The sequence below is a fragment of the Chaetomium globosum genome, genomic scaffold (assembly GCF_000143365.1).
Source record: "Chaetomium globosum CBS 148.51 scaffold_3 genomic scaffold, whole genome shotgun sequence".
NCBI lineage: Eukaryota > Fungi > Ascomycota > Sordariomycetes > Sordariales > Chaetomiaceae > Chaetomium > Chaetomium globosum.
This window is the reverse complement of record NT_165978.1, coordinates 1,465,602-1,491,518: the sequence shown is the minus strand read 5'-3', so window position 1 is coordinate 1,491,518 and position 25,917 is coordinate 1,465,602. Positions and strand designations below refer to the sequence as shown.

Here is a 25,917-nt window from a genome sequence, read left to right as displayed (position 1 = left end):
GACCCAAAGTACCAAAGATTAGATTAAAGATGCGCTCCAAAAGAGCCACGATCGCAACCAACAATTCTTCTTACAACACCTTCAAACATGAAATCGTCTAGGTTCCTCTTAAGATTTTTTGTGGTGTTGAAGCTCACCCCTGTAAGTATCGAGTACCAAGACTGGCCAATCCCAATCTGCTGTTGGCGGTTGCATGTGCCAAGTGGGGGCCGCGCAGGGGACTGCCCAAGATCTCAATCAAGCCCCATAAGCTTTTTATCTGGCCCTGGTATTAGCGCCTGTCCATCATCGATCCGCCATAATCCCCTGACGAGCACCCACCGCCTCGAAATCCCAAGCAACATTTGCTAAACATACAACCATAATACTCGCAAGGACTTTTTCCGTCCGCATGCCTTGTGGAATCAAGTCATCGTAGTGCGAGTTGGCTTTCCAACCAGGCAACATGGTAATTTCCACCGCCTGTTACCGTTTCGAGTCCCCCAAGTAAGGCCCGCCGCTGACGGAACCGCCCCATCTACCTATAGCCCGACGCAGTCAAGGCCGCGCATTACATCCAACAGCTCGACGATGCCCGTTGCGACGAGAATTGGGATGCCGTTCCTGAGTTAATCCGCAAAGTGCGGAAGCACGCCCCGGACCGGTCCTGTACGTCTCTCCCCATCAACCCCCACCCCTCTCCCCAACTCCGAACTGAACCCCCCCTCCCCCTGGCTAGGCCTCACCCTGACCGCCGAAATCGAACACGCCATCGCCAAAGCGAACCTCAAGCCGACCCCCACCGCCCGAGCCACCTCCGCCGACAGCACCGCCCGCTCGTCTACAGGCTCGACCACACCCGCCGGCCTCGAAGCAGCAAACCACCTCCCCTCCCTCCTCACCGCGATCGACGCCGAGTCCCACCGGCCCGAGGACCGTTTCCAAGCCCGCGTCTGCGCAGGCTGGCTGCTCTGGGTACTACGCGAATACCCCGCCGCACTCGCCCGCCTACCACGCACGCTCCTCGAAACCGAACCCTCTCCCGAAGAAGGCGGCGGCGGCGACAACAACACCACCAACGACAGCGGCCTCCCCGGCAGCCCATCCGAATGGACCAAAGTATGCGGTCTCAAAGCGGCCTATCTCCGCGCCAACTGCCTCGCGCGGGACGGGCAGCGCGAGGGGGCGCTGGACGCCTTCGAGGCGGCGCTGCCCGCGCTGGCGGCCGTGTGGGCGGCGGGGCCGGCCGACGCGCGCCAGCAGACGCGCTACTGGGCCGAGCTCTTCCTGACCGAGTACTGCATGCTCGCCGCGCAGGCCCTGCGCGAGGGCGTGCGCTCGCTGCACGGGCCCGATTCGTTGGGCTGTTTTCGCACCTGGGCGCGCTACTGGTCGGCGGTGGGGAAGGGCGGGCCGCCCGCGCCCGGGGGTTATGGCTTTCGCGGGTCGGTGCCGCGGCGCAAGGTGTGGGGGGAGTATTATTTTGCCGTGTCGGAGGTTTTGCAGGGGGATTTGCCGTTCCCGACGGGATATTCGACTGTGGTGAGCGGTGGGGAGAATTCGGCACGGGGCCGGCTGCGGGCGGAGCTGAAGCAGGTGGAGGCGGCGTATCAGGGGCTGTTGTACGGCGAGACGAAGTTCCCTAGGGCGGACGAGGAGCGGCAAGAGGTGGAGGAGTTTGTGCGGCGGATGATGCAGAACTGGGAGATCCTCAATGGGCGGGGGTGGAAGGAGCATGAGTTGGGTGCTGGCGGGAGGGAGGGGCTATGTCGGGACACGTTGGAGAGCCTGTATGGCGCCGCGGCGAAGACGTACCACTCGACGGCGGTCTTGAGGCACCTGTTTACCGTACACCTCGCCGTGGCCGAGTTCGACCTGGCTTTCATGGCGTTCGACTCGTGGCTTGAGCTGGTCAAGAAGGGCAAGGCGCGGGTGGAAAAGACGGGCCACCGTGAGCCTGCCCTGGATAGCAACGCGACCGTGTTGGAAACTATCTCGACTGGCATCGCGGCTCTGTGCCGGTTCGGTAGTCGGGAGGCCGCGGAAAAGGCACACAAGCTGGGAGAGGAGCTCGAAGACTTGGTCGAGGGAGAGGAACGCCGTGATTCGGATACGACCAATCCAGACGACGAAGTTCCGCCGAATATTCTGGCCGTGGCGTGGCAGTCGGTTGGCCTGGCGCAGGCCGAGTGGGCGCGGATGACGTGCGACCCCGAGTCTCGCTCCACGGTCCAGGAAAAGGCGATGCAGTGCCTGGGGAGGTCATTGTCGCCCCGTTTCGGCCAAGCCGTCGACGCCCGGGGCGTGTTTGCTCTGGGCGTGCTATTCGCCGAGCAGCGCAAGCTGTCGGCCTCCATTGAGCTGGTCAAGACGGCGCTTCTTACCGAGAAGTCTCTCAGCACAAGTCAGGAGCTGCGTCTAGGGCCATATTGGCGGGAACGGTCGCTGATCCCCCTCTGGCATCTTCTGGCGCTCATGCTTAGTGCCCGGCAGGAGTATGTCATGGCTGCCAGGGCCTGCGAGGGCGCTATCGAGCAGTTCAAGGATCCGCACGTGTTGTTTGGGAGCAGACACCTGGACGGTGGCGTCCGGAGCGAGCATCTTAAGGAGGCCGGGATCAAGGACAAATCGGGCGATGGCCTCGTGGACGAGATGGACGACTACGAAAAGGAGAGCATTCTGCAGATTAAGATGACGCAGCTTGCCATCCTGGAGGTGATTGAAGGCCCTGCTGTCGCCGTCAACGCTAGCACGGAGCTGCTCACTCTATTCCCACGGCTATTTGGCGACCTGGAACAAAAGGTTGAACTCTCCAAAGCCGAGCCGCCCAAGACATCTGCCACACTACGCAGCTTCAGAGGTAGTGTCTTCGGCGGCAAGCACGAAAAGGCCCAACCGAGGCAAAGCGTCGTGAACAACAACGAGAAAGTAGCGACGGTACAGCCCCGGCCGCAGACCACACAAACAACCCAAAGCGCCGCAACCACAGTCCAATCATCCAGCGACGCAGCCGACCCGTACTCAAGCCGGAGATCGACTAAGTCGGCCAAGTCGGATGACATCAAGCGCACCCGCAACAGCTTGCGCAAACGCGATCGCAGCGGCAGTCGGGCTCGCGCACTCAGCACGGGGGGTCCGCCAGTGCCCCCGATCGACGGCGACAAATATTTTGCCGCTTTCGACGAGCGGGGCCTGCCCAACTACTTCCCCCCTAAGCAAACAGTGGAACCCCCCAGGGAAGCCTCTGGTAGGTCCTCATCCCGTTCGAGGACAGAGGCGGCGGCCGGACAGGTGACTCCGGCCTTCTCGCCGCTGCTGCCGTTCGTCCAGTTCTCGCCCGACCATAGCCGGCGACGGAGGAAGGCGATCCTAGTGAAGGTGTGGTTGGTAATCGCAGGGTTCTATCGCCGCGCTGGACTGCTCGATGACGCGAGCAAAGCGGCTGCTGAGGCGCAGAGTGCTGCGCAGGGCCTCGAGGCGGACGTGGTGAACGAGGCCTCGGTGGCGTTGTCGGTGCGGCAGGTTGGCTGGGGGATGGAGAAGAGCGCCGAGGAGGTCCTCGCGGATGTTTGGGCTGAGGTAAGTGCTACGAAATGAATATGCTGCCCAAGGGCCGACGCTAACTACGCACAGAAAGGGGAGCTCTCCCTTGCCCGCGAGCGGCCATACCAGGCGCGCGCCGACTTTGAGACGGCGCTGACGCACTTCCCCGATCACCCCGGTGCCATTGTCGGGCTCTCTAACATTCTCTTGGATATCTACACAGAAAAGCTGCTCCCGCCGCCAGCCGTGCCGGGGCTGGACCTCGGCAAGCTGTCTCTCGGTGGCGACAGTATCTTTACCTCCACGCCCGACACAAACAATTATCTCGCAACCCGCAGCAAAGAGACACAGACAACCCCCGCGCTACCATCCGCGCCCCTCGGCCTAGGACCAACGCGGCCCAAGCCCAAGCCCCAACCCGCCGAGGTCCTCGTCAACGGCCGCCCCATATCCCCCCCAGGCGCGGCGGCGGCCCCATCACCATCGTCATCGCTCCTCGGCGCGCCGCTGCCGCCGCCGCACAAGGCGACGTCGCTGCCGCTCAACGACCGGCTGGCGGCGCGCGACCGCGCCTACGGCCTGCTCTCGGCCCTGACCAAGCTGGGCAGCGGGTGGGGCTGCTCCGAGGCGTGGTTTGCGCTGGCGCGCGCGTACGAGGAGAGCGGCCAGCTGGACAAGGCGCGGAATGCGCTGTGGTGGACCGTGGAGCTGGAGGATGGGCGCGGGGTGCTGGGGTGGGAGGTGGTGGGGAGTGGGTATGTGTTGTAGGTGTAAGGGGTCGTCTCTCTGCCTTGTTGTAGGTGATGGATATGTTTTGGTTGTGTGGGGGTGGTGGTGGTTGTGTTGGTTAGGGGAGATATAGTAATGATAGATTTGGGAGAGTGAGGTGGGAATATAGACTTGTAATGAGCGATTCGGGTTTCGTGTTCGGAGTGTTGCGAGTTGTGTTGTCTCAGGGGCATGCCGTCTCCTTGATTCGGCGAATAATACCCAGCATATAAAAATGCCGATTTGATGCCCCACCTCTTGAACTTTGCCACTCCCTTGGGTCTCAACTCTCAGCTCTCAACTTCACAACCCCCGACTTTCATAACCAGACAACCTAAGCGAACGCAGTCCACCCAACTGAACACTCACTACCCACCAAACCAAGTCTACAAGACAAACCACCCACCATGGCAGCAACAACAACAGCCACCACCACCCTCCCCGAACTCACCCTCATCGTCGCGGCCACGCAGCAAATGGGCATCGGCCGCAACGGCGCCCTCCCCTGGACCGGCCTGCGCCGGGAAATGGCCTACTTTGCGCGCGTCACCAAGCGCGTGCCCTCTACTACTACCACCACCACCACCACCACCCCTACTACTACTACCACCCCCCCACCAACCGTATCCACACCCACGCCCACACCCACGCCGACAACAACGCAGGGCACAACCCAACCCCAACATCAACCCCAACCCCAGACCGAAATCCAAAACGCCGTCGTCATGGGCCGCCGCACATGGGAGAGCATTCCCCCCTCGCTTCCGCCCGCTGCCGGGGCGGCGCAACGTGGTGGTCTCGCGCTCGCTGCCGAGCGTGCCACCGCCGGCGGAGGGGGTGCTAGTTGTACGGGGGCTGGAGGAGGCTTTGCGGGCTGTTTCTTCTTCTTCTGTTTTCTTCTGGGGGTTGGTTCTGCTTCTGGTGCGGGGGGTGATGGGGGGGGTTGGGGCTGTGGCTGCGTCGGGGAAGGTGTTTGTCATCGGCGGGGCGCAGATCTATCGCGCGGCGTTGGAGATGCGGGAGGCGAGGCGGGTGTTGCTGACGAGGGTGCGCACGGCGTTTGAGTGTGATACCTTTTTCCCACTGTGTCTGCCCGAGTCCGGGGTGGCGGAGAAGGGGTGGCGGCGGAGCGGGCAGGCGGAGATGGATGCGTGGTTGGGGGAGGAGGTGCCGAGGGGCGTGCAGGAGGAGGCGGGCACTGAGTATGAATTTGAGATGTGGGAGAGGGTGGATTAAGTACGGCTGTTGGCCGGCCCGTTGGCTGGAGTGTATATTGTTATGTGTTACAAGTGGTGGTTTTCTCTTTTTGTTTACAGTGTTATACATGTGTGTACATGCCTTGTCACGACGAGGTAATTCCCGCCTGCGCAAACGCCGTTCTCATCGACGCCGTCGGCACATCGACGACCGCAGACTGCGTCCTCAACTCTGGGAGCACCTTGACCGCCGAGGCTATGTCCTCGTCCGGCAGCTCCCCCAACTCCCTCAACCCGGACCGCATCCAGGCGACCACGGCGGCCAGCGCCCGGGCATCCACGTCCTCCCGCGCCTTGAACAGGTTCCGCCATACGGCCGAGGCGAGCACGGCGTCGCCCTTGACGATCCCCTCGTCGCAGGCTAGGATCAGGCCGCGCCACTGGACGAACAGGTCCTTGAGGTAGGCCTGGCGGATCATGCGCGAGGTCAGCTCGTGCACGTCCTCCATCTTGGCCTCGGCCTGGTAGAAGAAATGGTTGACCAGCTGCGACTGCCAGGCCTGCTGGGCGGCCGGTTCGAGGCAGCGGAAGCGGACGACGAGCAGGTACATGTGCAGCATGGTGACCTGGGCCCAGGTACTGAAGGTGGGGAGGAGGTCGAGGTCTGCGGGGAAGCAAGTTAGCTAAGCCAGCCTGCCAGTCTTGTGTCGGGGAGAAAGAAAGCCGTACCGTTATGCCACGTCCCGGCTTTGCTTGTGCCAATTTCCTCGCCCTCCTCGGTGGTTTTTAGTGTCCCCGCCTTGCGGTCTGCGGCCTCAATGGTGTAGTCGGCCTGGGCGGCGCAGGCCTTGTATAGCGCCTCAGTCGCCCCGTAGATGAAGTAGTTGCTCTTCCCCGCCGACAAGCTCTCCCGGACGCGGTTGAACAGCATTTCCTTCAAGTTGAACTTTTGTTGGGGTGATGTCGTGTGGAAAGCTCGCCGTGCCGTTCGGCTGGGTGTGTTGGGTATTGTTGCGAACGGGAGGGTGGGGGCAGAGGAAGTGGTGGAGAGGGCACATCGTGATGATGCTGGTAATAGGGTGGCGTCGAGGAAATTCTGGCGGGAGGGTACTGTTATACTCTTGGGGAGCCGGCCGAGGCCCGCGCTGCAACCGCGGCAAGCCATTGTCTGGAGTTGTAGAGTTGTAGAGGGAGGGACCAAGTTGGCGCACAGAGTTCGAAGCTTGTCGCGATTCGGCCTTCCACCCAAAAAATGTCGGTTCGAATGTTCAACGATAGGGGTTAGGGTTGCGTATGCCCACGGAGGCATCACCATGCCACCAACCTATCCTAACGGACAAGGCAGATGAATATGTGAAGATGCAATGCCTTACGAGTTTCTATTTCTCAATTGGGACGTTAAGAGCATTTTGGCGTGAATAGCTCAAATTCATCCTACCCACCACCTTGTGATATAGCCACCCATATCATTTTCTCCATCCCTTGTTGTGTACAACAATATACTTACACTAATTTACAGGGACGTATGCTCCGTGCCTAGTCTAGTTCAGAGAAAACGAGCGAAGCGTTGGTGCCACCGAAACCAAAACTGTTGGAAACTGCCACCTTGACCTTCTTCTGTTGCGCCTCGTGGGGCACAAAGTTGAATTGTGCGCCGACGTCCGGCTTGGATAAGTTTAACGTAGGGGGGACGACGTTCTGGTAGTTCTTAGTCAACACTCACGCAAGGCCCAAGAAATTCGGTTGTACTCACATCAGTGATGGCGAGAATCGAGAACACGGCTTCGACAGCGCCGGCTGCGCCCAACAAATGGCCGATGGCCCCCTTTGTGCTGCTCGTCGTGATCTTGCTCTCGTCCTCCACACCCTCTTCGCCCATCATCAGCGTCCGGATGGCCATCGCCTCAGCAGTATCGCCGACCAACGTGCCGGTGGCGTGAGCGTTGATGTAGTCCACCTGCCCAGGTTTGACCCCGGCGTTCTTCAGCGCTTTCTTCATGGCCGACAGCGCCCCCGACCCATCTTCTCTCGGGGCCGTCATGTGATATGCATCGCCGCTGCACCCGTATCCCTTCAACTCTGCCAGAATCCTGGCGCCCCTCCTCTTCGCATGTTCCAGCTCTTCTAATACCACCACAGCGGCCCCTTCGGCCACCACAAACCCGGCGCGGTCCGCATCAAACGGCCGACAGCTCGCCGGTGGATCGTGGTTAAACGCGATAGACAACGACCTCGAGCGCCCAAAGCCGGCAAACGTAAGCGGGTGAATGCACGACTCGGCGCCGCCCGGCGACCATAACATCCGCATCGGCCAAAAGCAAATAAACCGCGCCCGCATCCTCCAATCGAGTGGGGCGGCCCCGTGGTACACGCCGTGGTGGCGGCATGATTCGGCCCGCGCAGGCCATAGCGCATGGCAATATGCCCCGCGGCGAGGTTGATCAAGATTTTGGGCACAAACAGCGGCGAGACCTTCTTGTAGCCCTAATCCACCCGGGTCGGGGGACACACCAGCCCACCAGTCTCAGCAAACAAACCCTACAACACACCTTTCCACATCTCACCCACACAGAGGAAGAGGAAAAGAAAGAAAATAAAGAGGCCAGCCTACCCCTCGATCAAAAGCGACACTGGTCGCATAAAAGTCGTCCAGGTTCCCAATACCACTGCCCAGACACACGCCCGTCATCTCGCGGTCGGCGTCGCGGTCGGGCCGCCAGCCGGCGTCGCGCAGGGCCATCTCGGCGGCGGCGGCGGCGTACTGCGCGAAGGTGGACATGCGGCGCTGGTCCGCGGCGTCGAGCCAGTCCGCGGCGCGCCAGAGGCCGTCGTGGTCATCGCCACCGCCACCACCCGCCCCGTCCGCCCTAGAGGAGAGGGTTGGAGTTGGAGTTGGAGTTGGAGTTGGGTTGGAGGGCACGGGCACGGGCACGATACCGGCGACGGTGCTGGTTAGGCTGCGCCACTGGGCCTGTTCCGCGGCGTCCCGGCCGCGGTCGGCGACGCTGACGATCCCAGACTCGGAGGCCAGCAGCCGCTGCCAGGTGCGCCGCACCCCCACGCCGAGGGGTGTGATGGCGCCGAGGCCGGTCACGACGACGCGCCGCATGCTGCTGGGGGCATTTCTTGGGGGGTGGTGTTTGGTTGAGGTGGAGTGTGGCGTTGGGAGGAGTCGAGGTAATCTGCCCTTGTTGTGTTGAACCGGGAAACTGTGATAACTTGATAACGAGAAGAGAAACTGAAACTGTAAGGTGAAATCGATGATGCATCTCAAAATCACAAAGCTCCTTGCAGCTTTCCATCGATCTTGAGCACCTAGCTTTATTGGGCTTAGCGGCTGCGGGAGCTGCCCAACCCTGTCCGAAACAGACCTGGCGGACCCCTGTGGAAGCTGGCGACTTGCTTTGTCCGGGGGGCCACTTGGCCGGAAACCGATCTGAATAAGACAACAACAAAACATGCGATGACAACTTAAGATACACCAAATAGTTATTTTCCTCAAAAATCTCCCAGATCGTCTGATTTGACGGGCTCGGATTTGAAATCCCGCCAATTCGTCTCCAAAGAGACACCTTGGGTCAACTTCTGGTCTGGGTCTCACTTTCGGGAGGGGTTACGTCCAGTCCACTTCAACTCACTTTGAGATCATCTTGATTTCGTGTTGTTGAGCTGCCGTCCACCAAACCTTAAATTAGGTAGTAGGTTTTTGGCGAGTACGTGGCCCGGACGTCTTGAGTGCTTCCCCTCGAGTGCGGCAACCCAATTCAGCCCAGCATCTTGCCCAGCAATCGAAACAACACACACACATCTAGCTCACAATGCACTAAACCCGCATTCTGTGTTTCGTCTTGAGTTATATGAGATTCCCAGCCTCAATCTCATGTTGATACTCGGATAGCATGGCCAAACCCTCGGGCTCAGCATCCTCCTCGGATGTATCTCTCCGCCCTCACCCATCATCGAACCGCCGGGACGGAAACTCCAAGCCCGAATCCACATCCCCAGCCTCAGGACTCGAGTCTAGCAGCGCAGGGCCCTCCCGGCCCCAACCCGGACCTCAAACCCCCTCCCTCGAATCCCCCCTCAGCCACCTCAAAGCCCGCCTCGTCCGCCTCCGCCCCGGCCACTCAGCCGACGGCAACAACACCCACTCCGACTCCGACTCCGACTCCGAAAACGAGCTCCTGCTCGACCCCAACCTGCCCGCCGACTACTCCCAACGCCACCAACCCCTCCCGCACCACGACGGCATCCCCCTCACCAAACTCCCCTCCCTCGACACCGACATCGACTCCGACTCCGACTCGGACCGCGCCCCCCTCGTAGCCGGCCACGACGCCACCTCCTCCTCCACCTTAGGAGAAGACGACGATGATGACGGGGAAGATGGGCAAGAGCGTGAGGAGATGGAGGACTCGCCGTACCCGGAGGTGCGCGCCGCCGTCCACCCCTACGACGACCCCTCGCTGCCCTGCAACACGGTGCGTGCCTGGGCCATCGGGCTGAGCTTGATCTTTCTGGGCGCGAGTATGAATACGCTGTTTTCGCTGAGGTCGCCGAATATTAGCTTGGGGGCTTTGATTGCGCAGGTTATTGCTTGGTGCGTTCTTTTTTTCCTTTCGCTTCTTTTTTCTTTTCTTACTTTTTTCTTTTTTTGGCGAGGGGGGGCGAGGGGGTTGGTTGTGGTTTGTGGTTTGTAGTTGGCTCTGCCAGGAACCTATATAAGGGGGAATTGTAAAGCTAACTGCTTGACTCCAGGCCTCTGGGAAGGGGATGGGCAAGGTTTGTTCCCGACAAGGAGGTAACCCTGCCAATGTTGTGGCTCGGAAAGGGGGTGGGAAGGGGGGCCGGGGTGAAGAAAGTACGACTAAAGCTAAACCCCGGGCCCTTCAACGTCAAGGAGCATGCCATCATCGTCGTCATGGCGAGTGTCTCCTTCTCCGTCGCGTACGCGACCGATATCATCCTCGCCCAGAAGGTGTTTTATAAGCAGGACTTTGGCCTTCTGTGGCAGCTGCTTCTGGTTGTGTCGACTCAGAGTCTGGGCTACGGCATCGCCGGCATGATGAGACGGTTCTTGGGTGAGTTCGCTTTTACATTTGCTTGCTCCTTGCCTAGAAGAAGTACTGACAACACAGTGTATCCCGCCGCCATGATTTGGCCCGGCAACCTGGTGTCCGTGACCCTCATGAACGCCATGTATGAGAGCAGCGAGGACCGGGATCCGACTGTCATTGGCGGATCTATGCCGCGGTACAGGTGGTTCGGCCTGATCACCGTCGGCGCCTTTGTCTACTACTTCATCCCTGGGTTTCTGGCCCAGTTTCTGAGCTCGTTCGCCTTTATGACTTGGCTGGCACCTAACAGCCCGGTTATCAACCAGCTGTTCGGTTCCAACACCGGCTTGTCGCTGTTGCCGATTACTTTTGACTGGACCCAGATTTCGGGCTTTGTATCGGCTCACCCCTGATCCCGCCATGGTAAGCGCAGACCAGGTTTAGCAAGTATGGACTCGGGGGTTAACAGGTAGCACAGGCACGCCATCGCCAACACAATGGTCGGCGTGGTCTTCTTCTTCGTCCTCCTCGCGTCTGCCCTTCATTACAGTGGCACATGGTACTCCCAGTACCTGCCCATGAGTGACTCGAACACGTATGACAACACAGGGAAGCAGTATGATGTGTCTCGTATTCTCTCCGCCGACTACACCCTGGACGTCGAGGCATACAACAACTACTCGCCTCTCTTTTTGAGGTAAGCCCCTGTTTTGTCCTTCCAAGACCCCGCTGACAGACCAGCACGACGTTTGCCATCTCTTACGGCCTTTCCTTTGCCGCCATCGCCTCTCTGGTTGTGTACACCTACTTGCACCACGGCAAGACCATCTGGCGCCAGTATAAGAGCAGCACAACGGAGAAGCCCGATATCCACATGAAGCTGATGAGGCGATACAAGGAAGCACCAACTTGGTGGTACATGTCGCTTTTCACTGTGGTGGGCTACACCCTTCCAATCCTGTAGTCCCGTGTTCGCTCACACGCGCTAGATGCTCTTCATTGGATTCGTGACTGTGCTCGCCTGGCCAACAAACATGACTTGGTGGGCTTTCTTGCTCGCCGTGTTCATCTCCTTCGTCTTCTCCCTCCCGATCGGCATCATCCAGGCGGTTACCAACAATCAGATTGGCCTGAACGTGCTCACCGAATTCATCTATGGGTACATCCAGCCGGGCCGACCGCTGGCGCTCATGATGTAACTTTCTCTCCCCTGTGGTACTCTAGAAGCGCTGATCTAACGACTTTAGCTTCAAAACCTTTGGTTACATCACCATGTCACAAGCCCTGACCTTTGTCTCGGACCTCAAATTCGGGCACTACATGAAGATCCCGCCGCGCACCATGTTCATGGCTCAGGTCGTCGCTACCACCTTCTCCTGTTTTGTGCAGGTTGTCGTGCTCAACTACGCGCTCAAGAACATCCCCGGCGTGTGCGAGCCCACTCAGCCGGACCACTTTACTTGCCCCGGCGGCCGTGTTTTCTTTTCCGGTAATACTTTATTTTCTACACCCCTCTCCTTCCTCCCCCTGTTGTCCTTGGCCTAACTAAGACGCATCCGTGCCCAGCCTCGGTGATATGGGGCCTCATCGGCCCGGCCCGCATCTTCTCTCCGGGCCAGATCTACTCTTCCCTGTTCCTCTTCTTCATCCTCGGCGCCGTGACCCCCCTCGTAATCTACCTCCTGGCTAGGCGCCGGCCCAAGTCCTTCCTACGCTACCTCATGGCCCCCGTCATCTTCGGGGGTGCCGGTGCCATCCCCCCCGCCACCCCGCTCAACTACCTGTCCTGGGGCATCGTCGGTTTCGTGTTCCAGTTCCTCATCAAGAAACGCCACTTTGCCTGGTGGAGCCGCCTCAACTTCCTGACCAGCTCGGGTCTGGATCTGGGCTTGGCTCTGAGCACCCTGGTGATCTTCTTTGCATTCACGCTTAGGGAGGTGGAGCCGCCGCAGTGGTGGGGAAATGAGGTGGTCAAGAGCACTATGGATTATAGGGGCGATGCGGTCCAGGTAGTGCTGGGGGCTGGGGAGACCTTTGGGCCGGCTTCGTGGGGGTAGCGGGGATAGCTGGACGGGTATAAGAATAGGGGCAGTCTATGAGAATTCCGTAGCAGGGTTGGCGATGGTATGGTACGGTCAAGAGGTTCCCCTCTTACCACCATGCCAACAACCCGTTCGCATATACCTACTACGAGTACCACACCAATCTCTGTAGAGGAGGGCAGCAATAACCCGATGCCGTCTACCAAAGCACCACACATCCGCACGTATGCACGCACGCAGGCATAGTCCGACGTCTAGGCCGTCCTTCTCGCCTACGTTGCCTACGCTGTGCTACACTACCACCGGCAGCCGGGATGCAACCCACATCATCCAGGTCCCGAGCCGACGGCGCAATGATGTTGTGGGTGGGTGTTCATGCACACCACCATCTCTGCCGTCGCACTCGTGTGACTCGATCCCGTTTCCGAGACAGATCCCAACAAATCTTGACGACACCCAACTTCATGACCCCCTGAGAGTATGTACCACACACACACACCACACACACACACCACACACGCACACACGCACACACGCACGCACCACAACGAGTTACAGCACACACCACTACCACCCATCGGCCTAATCATACGGCGCGATCGCCGTCTCACCGAGCCCGGAAAGCGGTGAAACAGACCAAAGAAGTAAAAAAAGCCAAGTGACGAAGGGCAAACCCCGTCTCATCGCTCTGATTGGCCGTCCCCAGTGAAACACACCTCCGAGGAGCGAGGAGAGAAACGAACGAGACCGGGACTTTTGTCCATCCATCCACACACGGCGGGCAAAATACACAGTACACACATAGTAGGTGGGCAAAAACGGGCGGGGCAGGGATGTCGCCAGCTTTTATCTCACCGAAAGTACCCCAGGCACCACCACCCCTCCCCCGACTGCCGCTCACCTCCCAAAGACGGACTCTTCTTCCTCTCCGGGGCACCGATCGCCTTGGTATTCCACCCTCAACTAGTTAATCCTCCGAGTCAGGCCGGCCTCGCGTTATACAGATGTGCACGCGGTCAGGGTAAGTCAGTCAGTCAATCTCCTGCTGGGTACCGAAGTAGTGGTGATGGATACGCCGGGTTTGTATTGCTATCCCGGTAAAAAAAAAAAAAAATGAAGACAACGCAGTGAAGTCAAAGCTCAAGTCCGTCCGTCGACTAGTTTTGTTAGTTAGTCAGGTCCGCCACATGACTTTTTCTTTTTTTTCTTTTTTCCCCTTCCCCTTGCGTGCCTCCTGTCCCATGTGACCAACCCCCGACTGCCAACCGGCCCAGGCCTAGCCTAGCCTGACCACAAACTCTCTTTCTGCAAGCGAGCGATCGCGCCGTTGCAGGCCCAGCTTGCACCAAAGGCACAAACCTGCCGAATCGGGAAACCTGCAAAACCCATCACATTCCCGCGTGCTTTTGTCGATTGCCGAACCCACGCCTCACACACAAGCACTCACGCCATGCACACCAGCTCCCCCTGCCCGGGTCGATGCTGACCGCCAGATTTCGTAGCCCAGTTTCACTCCTTCTGGAACAAGTGGGGAAGTGCTTGACGCCAAGCGGGGGAGTGTCCGGCCTATCGGATGCCCGTCCGGGGGACTCGGAGCCTGCCGGCGCCCTCGCTTACACCGGCTAAGCCGGAGGTTCGTCCGATGAAAAACGGATTCGACCCGGCTGACTGGGACCGGCTTCGTGGGAGCAGCCCACAGGGTCGGGAGGAAGAAGAATGAGCGGTATGCGCTGACTGATGGATTGGTCGTTTTTTTTTCCCTTCTCCTCACTTATCTCCGGGTTCGGGGCGTCGTTTGGTGGCTTGCAGGGTTCCTGCCTTCGTCGATGCAGGTCGAATTTCGAGCCAATGGTCAGGTGAGTCGTTGTCGGGTACACGAGCCTTTGCTGTCCCCCTTTTATGAGAAAAGATAAGGCTCTTCGAGTGTCGCCGCCCGTTGTGAGGAAGCTCCTCATCCTCCGTATTTCGCCCAGAGAGCTACCATTCCACCGTCCCGGGAAGCTGGGTCCCTAGTTCATCCCCCTCACGCAACGCCGCTAGAACAACCGGCATGAACTAGGGATCCACAAGACCGCCCTACCGGATTCTTCCACTCTTCTAGAAAATGATCGGCCAGTAAGCGACGCGCCACGATTGCAGATTACCCATGAGATGCTGCAGGCGGTCAGCGGGTGCTCACGTCGCGCTAGCCAGGGGTTCTTACATCCTTCCCTCTATTTCTCTGATGCATTGCCTATTCGTCGACTGGATCCTCGGACAGGGTTGCGACTCGCTGCTCATGGATTAAAGAAAACTCTGGATCGTACCATCAACTGTGCTCTTGGACTTCTTCGTGCCCCGGAGAATGCGCCGAGATACACTCATTCGCCGCCGAGACCAGGGTCTTGTTTGATGCCACGACGCAAGGGTTGCCAGTCTGACTAACCGCATAAATCGTTTCTAGACGGCGGCTGTCCGTTGTTCGGGCGGAACCAACGGAGTTGTGCATGACTTTGTGTGTCCGGCTGGGGGCTTGGAACGCTCGAAGAAGTTAACAGAGAACGGGCGACGGTCGTCATTATAGCAAATGACAAGGGGCCACTGGCGAATTGCTGATTTTGTCGAATCCAAGCTGCGCAAGGCTCGATCGGCTTTTCGGTATTCGTATCAGCGGACGTGTTTGGCTGCCCAGAGAACTCCCACGTCTTTTGTCCGGGATCACCCATCTTCGTTTGCGTTACCACCCCATGCGGTGTGACCCCTTTGTGACCTCCTCCCTGTAACCACCCTTGTTGCCGACTCTTGTACGGAAGGACAAGTACAAGTATCGAGTACTTGACGCTGTCGCCGTTCCCACTCGGACTCCGATTTCTGTCTGCAACATCCGCTGCATCGCAATCCCTAAGAACGAACCCAAAGCCCCCAATTCCGTCCTCACTCCACCATCTCTCTCAACATGGGCCAGATGATACCCGACCTCACACCGGGAGTGCCTAGGGTGCTCCATACCAACGGCGTGCCGAAGAAACCGCAGTATGACACCACCTTCACGGACAGGGTCATATCTGCCACTGGCCCAAATGCCAATGGGCGCTTGGTTGAAGTAATGCCCAGCTTGGTGCGCCACCTCCATGCGTTTGCACGCGAGGTCAACTTGACGGTTGCGGAGTGGATAGCTGCCGTCGACTTTGTAAGCTAATGTCCGCCACCCCTGCGACTCTGTAGCATGTAGGCTGACGTGATGTTCGACTGATGCAGATTAACGAATGCGGCAAGATGTCCGATGACCGGCGGAACGAAACCCAGCTGTTGTGCGATATCGTGGGATTGGAGAGTTTGGTTGACGAGATCACGTCCAAGATGCTGGCGACTTCCACCTCCGAGACCCCATCCGCCATCCTCGGTCCATTCTACCGGCACAATGCACCTTTGCTGCCGAACGGGAGCTCCATCGTCCAGAACCTCACCCCTTCAGTTCCATGGTATGAGCAAGCAGTTGCTGACTCTGCCTTTGTATCGGGCCGCGTCTTGACTAGCTCGGGCACGCCGATCAAGGGGGCGATCGTGGACGTATGGCATTCGGCGCCGAACGGGTTGTATGAGCAGCAAGACGAGTCGCAACCGGATATGAACTTTCGGGGTCGTTTCGAGACAGACGCGGCGGGTTGCTATGCCTTTTATGCATTGCGGCCGGTCCCATATCCGATCCCTGACGACGGGCCGGCGGGGAAACTGTTGGGCTTACTGGACCGGCATCCTTATAGGCCGGGCCATATCCACTTTATGGTGTCTGCTCCCAAGTTCCGGGCCTTGACGACGCAGCTGTATGACGACCGAGATGAATATATTACCAACGATGCCGTCTTTTCCGTCAAGGACGAGCTGGTCGTCAAATTCACGCCGCGCGAGGGGGACCCGAATGCGCGGTGGTCACTTAAGTATGACTTTGTGCTTGGTCGGGAATGATTTTAGTTGAAGGGGGGGTATCAGGTGCATTTGCTGTATTGTTATTTTAAAGAAAATTGACCGTTATCACTTTGTTCCCCATCGACTGCACTCTGTGGGTTGTCTGCGTCGGGTACGGTCGCTGCCGCTTCGAAAGCCCACCCAGAGCCCATCAAATCTCTTGAAAATGTTGTTTGGGCCAAACAGAGGCCTCCGTTCCTGCCGCGAAATGGGTGCTCCTAAAAGCTAGGTTTATCTTCGGATGTGGTCCTGTATATCAGCTAAGACCTGTATGGACGGAGAAGCGTACATTGTCCTTGCATGGGACTTCAGAGGCTTATAAGAGTCAAATACATACCGTACGGTTCTGTTGGCGCACCAATGACTGGTGGCGGGAACTGCAAAGCAATATTGTTCATATTCGGAGCCACCGAGGAGACGGGTGGGAGGTGGTTGATAAAACTGTTCCATAAACCGTCAAATTCGAACTCGATGTTTCCGCTTCCGCTAAGTGGTTCCGAGCTCGCAATGGACGAGTGGGCCGAAACACTCGGGCGACCGCCGACAAGTGTGGCGGGGGGCATGAGCGGTGGGCTCATGCCATTCACCCTAGCATCAAGTGCCACACCGGGCGCCTGCGTGGACAATATGCCTAGCAATGGCATCTTTGGTATCGATGGCGGAGTCAACAATCCCGGATCCGACCCGTTGGCCGACTGGGAAGTGTTTCGCCTCTGCATGTTCGTGCTGATTGTGAGCCCCGGATGTGCATGGTCGGAGGCCGGCCCATGGCGCGGGGCTTGGTTGTAGAGACAGCTGAAGTCGTCCGATAGGTTCGGCGCCGCATAAGCGTGGTCCTTCGTCCATTTATTGACCACTCGTGAAAACCTCGTGATGATATCAAGAACCCGCTGCGCCTGTGGGTCGATTTCGGCACAATATGCCATGATTTCTATGGCATCATTCATAGTATCGTTGTATTCGTCGGTGTAATACAACGACGAGAACTGATTCATGAGAATGACCAGGCTTGCTGCGAAGATAAAGTATCTGGGGGGAAGTCAGCTGGGCCCCGGCCAGCGGCCGCGGGTCATGCATCTTAGGCGGTGTAATACAATCGGGACTCACATGATAAAAGGGTTCCTGCGTGGGAGGTAGCCATCTTCCCATGCGCAGCGAGCTCGCTCAATTGTCCGGTAAGAAGCGATCACACAAGCCTCTGAAAACCTTGCCATCGATGACTCGCGAAGTTGAGGCGATTTCTTGATGCCCGACCGTTCCTCCACAAGCATCCAATTATGCATAACGAACAACTGCCGGGTAAGGAGTATGAGCGAATGTAACGATAGGAGGCTGACGTGAAGGGAAGCCACTCCATGTGCCGGGTTTGGAGGCCCTCCGCCAGACTGTCGCCTGTATGGTTGTGACCGGGAGGCTTGCTCCCAATTCTTGGACATATCGACTATTTCCTGAACCTTGGTGGTTGAGATCTTTCTTCGCGAGAAGACCTTGAGCGTTACGCCGATGACATGAGACGTTTCGACACAAGAATCCAGGCTGCTCGCATGAACGTGGTCAATCCCCGGCCCACCGATAGCGAGAACATCAGCCGCATCGTTGCGCGGCAAGATATTGCACGAACAGTCATCCTCGGAGATGGCAGTCGGTCTTCCCAATGTAGCAGCCAAGAAGCGGTCGAGAATAAATAGGGTTTTCCACAGATTCCTCCTGGCTCTCATCTCGTTTGGCGTGAAGATGACGTCCCGCATCGTCTCCTCTCGATGCAGGCCGAGGGCGAAAGCAGAACGGACAGCCATTCCTGGTTTGATTGGTAAGTATCACGGTGATGGTAAAGGGCGGCTTAAGGGAACCTACCTAGGTATGCATAAGCCCTGTTCCTCTTGGAGACTATGAGCATGTAGATGGTCATCAATGACAATGATTGGATGGACCAGAAATCGTCATCCTCGAAGCCGGCCCCGGGGTCGCACATGGACCTGGCGCTCCGGAAGAAGAGCTCCGCCCTGTCTGGCTGTGCAGCGAGCTGTTTCTGCACAACCACTTCCTCTCGACTACCCGGAGCTGGCGCAGCCAGCAATAGGCCAAGAGCCAGGACGAGGTAGAGGTTGCAGAGGAAGTCATTTCTCGCGGACGGAGGATCGTTGTAGCACTCCTCGACTGACCTAAGAAATGAAGCTCTGTCCAGAATTTCAATCAAACCGCAGGTCTAGCAACATCAGCAACCATTCTGCCTAACCATATGGGTAAACTAACGTTTGTGAAATACGACGCTATAAGGACGTCGGCAGTCTCCTTGTCCGGTAAGGGGCTAGGAAGCCGCACGTTGTCGGGGAAATCAATGATGCTCTCCAGTATGCGATGCCTCTTAGGATCATCGATAAAAGGTGAGCCCATATCCGACCCAGCTGTGTTCTCAACAACAATACGGATCAGCTGCAATATGGACAGCGTGGACGCGTCTCCGATGTAGACTGGATGGCAGGTTAGCAGGGGTCTTGTCAATAACCCAGCGAAACGGAGAGGACCTACGAAGACGTCCGGTTTGGTCCTGTAGCATCCGAGTCTCGGTGTAGATGTTGGTCTCCTCGGATAGCCCGTTCGCATTGTTACGGTTTGGCAACCTCTTGAAGTTGTGGAATGAACCTTGTCGAACATGATCCGGGACGGGCATGGAGATCGGCAGCTGTGTTGTCATCCCCGACATGGACGAGTCCCCGGATTGCTGTTCGCTCTGCGTCTGCTCCCACGCTTGCATTGTGTCGTGGGTTTGAGGGGAGGATTCCTCTGATGCCTCGAGCACAGAGGGTATGGAAGGCGGAGACGTGTCAAGGTGGCGCCGCTTAGTTGGTGACGCAGCAGTGTCCGTAGCATGGTCGGAAGCGTTATTTGGTGTGTAGCAGCACGTCAACTTCCTCCTGAGACAGGTTTGGCAGGGTTTCAAGCCATTGCACTAGTCGGGAATTGTCAGCAAGAAATGCAAGTCATGAGAACACGGACAGAGTGAGACTACGATAGTCACTCAAAGGGGGGAGACTCCAGAGACATGAGGACTCGAGATAGAGAGATCTCGTCGAGGAGGGAGTCAGTCCGAGACGGAGGTGACCACCCAACATGCCAGGGCCCAACGTCGATGCCATCCAAGAATCTGGACCATACGCTCGCGGACGATGCCTGCTCGGGGTCGGAGGGCCAGTAGATATCGCACACTTGTGCTACTACATCGGGACTCCCGTCTCCCCCTGCTGCTTTGTGCTTCGTAGCAAGTGGGCGAGCACCGCGCCGCCGACTGGGCATGCCTGCTTTGCTGGGGCAAGCATTTCCCCTTGAGCATCAAGCAACATGGTTGTGGTGTATCCCCACGGAGGGAGAGGAAGGTAGATGAAGGGAAAGACCAAGGTTTGGCAGCGAAGAAGTGAGACATCTGCCAGGATGGGGGTACGGCTGGATACGCCGCCGAGCCGAGCCAGCCACTGACAGGTCCTTGAAACGGGGACAAGGTTGGGCTTCTTGGGGTTCGACGTTGGCACCGTGCTTTCCCATATCCGCACGGGGGGAAAGGTGAGGGGGTAGGTAAGGTAGCGAGGGGAGATGGGGAAAATAAACCAAAAAAAAAAAAAAAAAAAAAAAAAAGGGTTCCGACCTTTTGCTTCCGGCGTTTGCACGAGTCGCAAGCCTGGGCAGTGCGCTGACGCTTGTCGTCGGGAACCTTGGGGCGCGTCATGGTGGAGAAGCGCAGGTGAAGGTTGATGGTGTGGGATGCGTGGGGAGACGCGCGCTCAGGCGCCCCGCCATCGGATAGCAGACTCTCCCGCCTGCTGGGTCTTGACGGCGGCGTGAAGACGGCAGCCGCAAGTGCAACGGTGCGGGTAGCGAGAAAAGAGACGATGGAAAGCCGGCGAGCGGGCTTAGCTAGTGCGATCGGAAGCAGCGGGCGCGCGGGGATCTGACGGAGCGGATGATGCACACGAGACACATCGGCAGCAGGGCCGGCAGTAAGAGAATCGGGCTGTCGGATGGAGGTAGGCACGCTATCTAAGGTAGGGAGCTATGTTGTCGGGGTCGGCAGGGGCCTTGCTGGGTCTGCGGGTTTGCTTTCTGGATCGGTCCAGTTTAGTGCCCGCAGCGGGAGAGCGCTTGGTGGCACGAACCGCTGTGCCGCAGGCTGATCCGGGGTTCTAGTACGGAGTGGGTAGTGGGTGGGAGATCTGGTCTCGCGGCGATGATGACAGCGTCATTGAACGAGAATATCGATACCGCCGGAGCCCTGCACCACGCGAGGGGAGATATACTAGTGCTGCGGCCACAGAGGGAAGCAAAGAAGAGGGAAAAAACCGAACCGCAGGACCAAGTTTGGGGCGGGAACACGGCCTTAGACGCACACCACCAAGCTAGATGGTGCGAGACTGGCCTCTAATAGGAACCCCTGCCGCCTGTTCTGCGGGTTGACGACTTTGGATAATCCTGGGCCGTGCGGTCGCTTGCTTTTGCGCCCAAACCTACCCAAGATCTGCTCGACGCATGCTAGCCGGTGACTGGCACGCCTCAGGGAGGCGGCATCAAGCCCCGGTGCTGGTGGCACGTGAATCCAGGTATCTGGATAACGGGCTGCCAGCTCGCCGCAGACGCATGAAACAGGCATCAAGAGCAGGTGCGGGGAATTGAGGCCAAACGGGGGGCCGCTAGGAGGCGGGGAGGGGCGGCCATGACAACAACAACCCCAAACAACCTTGGAAGCCTCACACGGGATGGAGGACGGCGATAGGTAGGGCTCGGCCCAGCACACGAACGGGGTGCCGAGACTGGAGGCGTGATTGACAGCGTCATGAACTTCGGTCGCGTTCGCATTGGGCCATCAGGCAGTGTGGGATGGCCTCGTGGCGCGCGTTTTGGTGTCACCGTGCTGTCAAACATCCAGAAGAACGCGGCGAGTCATCGAACCATCGAACCATCGCGCCATCGGGCTATCGCGAGGCACCTAAGAAGGGCACGCCTCCTCCCGCGGGAATTCGGGCAGGTCCAGTCGAGGGGGCGGGAGCACGAAGGAGGCGAGGCCAGTTTCCATCTCATCAAGCAGATGCGAGCCCCACGCAGTAAGCCTGGGCATGGAGCGTTGTGTGACAACGAAGAGGGGCGCGCCGGGTCATCTAGAGTTGGGGCGTCAGTGCGACCTACCTAGGCGGGCTGGCTGGTTGCCCGTTCGATGGAGACTCTTGGTTTTCGAGTCGCGGCCTGCGAGCGAATGCAAAGTTGTGGCAATGGAAATGAAAAGATGGTACAACGGATTCGGAGGGAAGTTACTCGAGTGCTTTGACCGTTCAGGGAGCTGCCTAGATGTATGTGCATGCCTACCTGCCTCCATATCCGACGCTCGTTCAGGTGCTGTTTGGTCCTTTTCCACCTACCCAACACGAGGTACCTGCCGAGCACCATGAATCCATTTTGTTGTGGGCGCTGAAAATCAAAATGGTGCCCTATGCATATCGCCCTAGGGAAGGTGAGACTAGCACGACTGGGTTCTTCCACAGCGAGGAAGGAACGTTAGGCACCCACGGGCCCATCGGATAATGCACCTAGCAACTTCATTCTTTAGCGGAGATGCGTTGCCCCATTGTGCCCCACTAGCACCTCAGCACTCAGGCTGCGGGTGGAGCCGAGAGCTACCCTGTCGACGGGAGCTTGGCTTCGCATCCGCGATCTGCTTAGAGGATCCGGGGAACCTTCCATCTTCAACGACGGGCAACCCGTAAGATGCGACCTGCAATCTGCGACATGAATGCTCCCCCACGGCTGTAGGAACGAAGACGATTCCGATCCCGAAAACAACGCTTTGCTTTTTTTTTCGATGGTCTCGAATCTAGGCGACCCCCGCTAGGACATAATCGTCTCGGAGTAAAGACCGATTGAACGACCTCAAATTTGCCGATTCTGGTGGGCACTGCACTGGCCAAGCCTTCCTTGCCGTCGGTGGACCGTGGGCTACGACGCTCACCAACCAACAGCCCAACGCAACGCCGAATGTTCCCTAAGACGGGCGGAGATCGGGCGAGATGTCCCAGGTTTTACTATGACCCGGGTGATGATTATGGCAAGTGGGCAGCGCACCAACAACCGACTAGGTAGCCCGGTCGGGACCTAGGCGAGGTTCCTCGGCTCCATTCGCTCAGGGACTGTTCAACCACTCCCACCCCATCTCAGATCTCTGGGTGATCTCCGAATACCTGCAATGTCATCACCCATCATCACACACATTCCTGGTTGCCGCCATCCCAGTGCCTAGGGTGGTTGCCTCGGCTGTTGCTTGTCGATGGCGTTCGCGGGGCGCATCAAATCCGCCAGGATGCCTCCCCACGTTTCCCCCAGTTGGCTGCTGCAGCCTCCCCCAGATTCAGGGATTCTGTCCTCGAATGGCTGCCATTTGGTGCCCCAGTAGTTCTGTACTGTACCACCGACACAGTACAGTAGAGCCAACCGACTTCAGATACACGACGCAATAGCCCCACAGATTCCGCCTGTCACCAACGCCTCGCCTGCCTTGTCCGTGTCTGGGGTACAGGTCCAGCCCCCACTCTTCGCCATCCCAGCCGTGCTACCCGTTTCCCCAATATTTCACGGTTAACAAGCTCAGCTCTCAGTTTCTCGAGCGGACACTCTTATGTCTCAGACTGAATCGATGTCACAGCGTCGGATCTCGTCGGCCGCGTGATCACGCTTCGGGTCTCACGGCGACATTTCTGGCAGGTGGCGGGACTTCTGTAACCGGAGATTCTGCCAGGTCCCGACGAGTACGCCGGGCCGAGCCATACTCCCCATCGCTCCTGGGTAGTGGCGCGCGGCTTGGGAGCACGTGGTGCAGAGCTTGGGGATTCGCCAATGTCTCTCTCCAGCCCCCGGGATCCGTCGGGCCCTAGCAAACGACGTAAATGTCGGAAGGGACGTGGAGAACGCGGGTTTACGGAAATCACAACCCCAATCAAGACCTTCGCCTCCCTTAGATCCGCTCCGTCTTGCCCCCTGGGTCCCGCAGACGCGTGGGGAAACAAGGGCCGGCCGTGGTTATGGATCCGGCGATGGTTCCTCATCTCTTGTCTCTTGTCCCGGTCAACATGTGCCGGATATCACCTCAGCTCACCAGCGGTCCCCATCGTCGGCTCGAGGTGCGGGTCTCACCAGGCCCCTAGATAATGTACAAAGTACACCCATGACCAACACGGTGTGATCATCAAAGGTCCTGAGCTTTCGTTCTCGGATGGAACCTACTTATATTGGCAGCTCGCCCGCACTTCATAAGGGGATGGACTTTCCCAGAACTCAGAGCATGCTCGCGATTTTGAACACAATGGAGGCAACAGCTACCATGGCACCAACACCGCCTTCCATGGCCTGGGGCTGGGACGGCGACGTTGACAAAACGCACTTCTCCGGCAACGATGCCGAGCAGGTGTCTCACCATAATATTCTTCTCTCCGTCTTTCGATATTGGCAACGTCTCATGGCGTTCAAAAACGACCGCGAGCCGGCCGCAAACGGCACTCAACCTCTTACACGACATTCCGTAGCCGCCGGAACGCAAGCGGCTCTCCAGAAATTGTGTACGACCTCCCTCGACGAGCTTCCAGGGGCCATCTTGGCGTTCACTGAAACCGTCGACGTTACCTCGACACCGGAGAAGGGAGATGAGGTGTACTTTCCAACCCCTCTCCGGGAGCAGGAGGCCACGGCGGCGATCAAGGCACTCGAGGCCTGTGCCGCAGCTGCCATTGCCAAAATTCGATATGGCACCGAAACCAACAAGATCCAGGTGGATCCGGACAAGGTCTCCGCCTTCTTGATGTCGGCCTATCTTACCACATTGGACGGCATCGATAAGCCAGACCCTCGTATCAAGGGCAGGATCCCAGGTGAGCACCCTTCTCAAACCAACATTCCATAGGGAGGAGGGGGGACAACAGGGCTGACCCCCGATCAGACACGGACTTAAACCGGGCCCAATCCGTCCTCTACCGCCGAATGTCGGCGAACCTATACAGCACCAAGAACCCCAACGAGTATTTCCACATTCATGGCTCCCTCGATGCCGATGTAACCCTCCAAATGCTCGGCCTGCCCAAGGAGAATCCTGAAATGACCGACTACCACACCATCATCGACTACATTGAGTCTGCAGTCAAGAAGCATACGGCTGCCGAGCTCGACGCCCTCAACGTCGCCCATCGGCAAGCCGGCATTCAGGCCCTCACATGGACCCAATTTCAAGCCACCCCGCACGGCAAAGCCATGTTGGACCTCCCGCCGCTTACCATCCGCCCCAATCCCTCCGACACCCACACCACCCCGCCCGCTCCCTTCCCCCCACTCCCTACCCCATCCTCGAGCCCCCAATACGCCCTAGCCGGCATCAAAGTCGTCGAGCTCTGCCGCATCATCGCCGGCCCAACAATCGGCCGGTCGCTCGCGGCCCACGGCGCCCAAGTCCTCAAAGTCACCTCCCCACACCTCCCGGACGTCCCATTCTTCCAGCTCGACGTCAACACGGGCAAGCACGCCATCCATCTAGACCTGCGCCGGTCCTGCCCCCGTGATCGCGCCGCCTTTGCCGCTCTCCTCGCGGACGCGGACGTGCTCATTGACGGCTACCGGCCGGGCGCGCTGGCGCGCCTCGGGTACGGGCCCGACTTCCTCGGCGAGCTCGCACGCTCCCGCGGGAAAGGCTTCGTCTACGTAGCCGAGGACTGCTTCGGCGGCGCGGACCTTCCGGCCTCCGCCGGCGCCGAGTGGGCCACACGGCCCGGGTGGCAGCAGATCGCCGACTGCGTAACGGGCGTCGCCTGGGCGCAGGGCCGGTTCATGGGACTCGACGAGCCCGTCGTCCCGCCCTTCCCCATGTCGGACTACGGCACGGGCGCGCTGGGCTCCGCCGCCGCCCTGGCGGGCCTCTACCGCCGCGCCACCGAGGGCGGCTCCTGGATCTGCCGCACCAGCCTCGTCCAGTACGACGTCTTCCTCATGGGCCTCGGCCTGCTGCCGGAAGCGGAGCAGGACCGGCTGCGCCGCGCGCACGACAACGACGCCGGCTTCTTTGGCCTGCGCCATAGCGACTCGGTCGACGAGGTCGGCAAGCGCGCGCTGGCGAGCATGCGGAAGGTGGTGCCGCGGCTGTTTGCGGAGGGCGGACGCGAGGGCGCTGAAGCGCTGATGCAGGAGGCATGGAGCGAGGCGTTTCGCGGCGTGGTGAGGTGGCCGAGGGAGGCGGTTGAGATCGAGGGCCTGCGGGTCGGGCACGTGCGAACGGCGAGGCCGAATGGGTGGGATAAGCAGGTTGGATGGGAGGGGTGGCGGGAAGAGATTGGCGAAGAGGTTGCTCGGGGTGCGGGAAAGCGGTAGCCGTGA

At 58.8% G+C, this 25,917-nt stretch overlaps 9 protein-coding genes across 9 annotated transcripts; 6 read left to right on the top strand and 3 right to left on the bottom strand.

Annotated features, from left to right (window-relative positions):
* Positions 1-87: 87 nt before the first annotated feature.
* Positions 88-4,290, top strand: CHGG_05770 (uncharacterized protein; the record flags this gene model as incomplete). The annotated part of the gene is made up of 4 exons (XM_001221864.1): positions 88-141; positions 528-648; positions 719-3,558; positions 3,613-4,290. 4 exons carry the CDS (start codon positions 88-90, stop codon positions 4,288-4,290), a joined length of 3,693 nt encoding a protein of 1,230 aa, XP_001221865.1.
* Positions 4,291-4,697: 407 nt separating this feature from the next.
* Positions 4,698-5,354, top strand: CHGG_05769 (uncharacterized protein; the record flags this gene model as incomplete). The annotated part of the gene is made up of 1 exon (XM_001221863.1): positions 4,698-5,354. The coding sequence occupies one exon, from the start codon at positions 4,698-4,700 to the stop codon at positions 5,352-5,354; it is 657 nt and encodes a 218-aa protein (XP_001221864.1).
* A 278-nt stretch (positions 5,355-5,632) lies between these two features.
* On the bottom strand, positions 5,633-8,595 carry CHGG_05768 (uncharacterized protein; the record flags this gene model as incomplete). The annotated part of the gene is made up of 5 exons (XM_001221862.1): positions 5,633-6,150; positions 6,216-6,420; positions 7,240-7,970; positions 8,036-8,045; positions 8,098-8,595. The coding sequence occupies 5 exons, from the start codon at positions 8,593-8,595 to the stop codon at positions 5,633-5,635; spliced, it is 1,962 nt and encodes a 653-aa protein (XP_001221863.1).
* Positions 8,596-9,385: 790 nt separating this feature from the next.
* Positions 9,386-10,956, top strand: CHGG_05767 (uncharacterized protein; the record flags this gene model as incomplete). The annotated part of the gene is made up of 3 exons (XM_001221861.1): positions 9,386-10,086; positions 10,245-10,567; positions 10,625-10,956. 3 exons carry the CDS (start codon positions 9,386-9,388, stop codon positions 10,954-10,956), a joined length of 1,356 nt encoding a protein of 451 aa, XP_001221862.1.
* A 621-nt stretch (positions 10,957-11,577) lies between these two features.
* Positions 11,578-12,600, top strand: CHGG_05766 (uncharacterized protein; the record flags this gene model as incomplete). The annotated part of the gene is made up of 3 exons (XM_001221860.1): positions 11,578-11,738; positions 11,791-12,032; positions 12,110-12,600. 3 exons carry the CDS (start codon positions 11,578-11,580, stop codon positions 12,598-12,600), a joined length of 894 nt encoding a protein of 297 aa, XP_001221861.1.
* A 2,920-nt stretch (positions 12,601-15,520) lies between these two features.
* CHGG_05765 (uncharacterized protein) lies at positions 15,521-16,530 on the top strand (the record flags this gene model as incomplete). The annotated part of the gene is made up of 2 exons (XM_001221859.1): positions 15,521-15,754; positions 15,823-16,530. 2 exons carry the CDS (start codon positions 15,521-15,523, stop codon positions 16,528-16,530), a joined length of 942 nt encoding a protein of 313 aa, XP_001221860.1.
* Positions 16,531-16,786: 256 nt separating this feature from the next.
* On the bottom strand, positions 16,787-19,285 carry CHGG_05764 (uncharacterized protein; the record flags this gene model as incomplete). Its single annotated transcript, XM_001221858.1, has 6 exons — positions 16,787-16,797; positions 16,868-17,538; positions 17,638-18,328; positions 18,385-18,736; positions 18,811-19,001; positions 19,060-19,285. 6 exons carry the CDS (start codon positions 19,283-19,285, stop codon positions 16,787-16,789), a joined length of 2,142 nt encoding a protein of 713 aa, XP_001221859.1.
* Positions 19,286-22,803: 3,518 nt separating this feature from the next.
* Positions 22,804-23,672, bottom strand: CHGG_05763 (uncharacterized protein; the record flags this gene model as incomplete). Its single annotated transcript, XM_001221857.1, has 3 exons — positions 22,804-22,967; positions 23,252-23,434; positions 23,660-23,672. The coding sequence occupies 3 exons, from the start codon at positions 23,670-23,672 to the stop codon at positions 22,804-22,806; spliced, it is 360 nt and encodes a 119-aa protein (XP_001221858.1).
* A 194-nt stretch (positions 23,673-23,866) lies between these two features.
* CHGG_05762 (uncharacterized protein) lies at positions 23,867-25,911 on the top strand (the record flags this gene model as incomplete). Its single annotated transcript, XM_001221856.1, has 2 exons — positions 23,867-24,428; positions 24,497-25,911. The coding sequence occupies 2 exons, from the start codon at positions 23,867-23,869 to the stop codon at positions 25,909-25,911; spliced, it is 1,977 nt and encodes a 658-aa protein (XP_001221857.1).
* Positions 25,912-25,917: the final 6 nt, after the last annotated feature.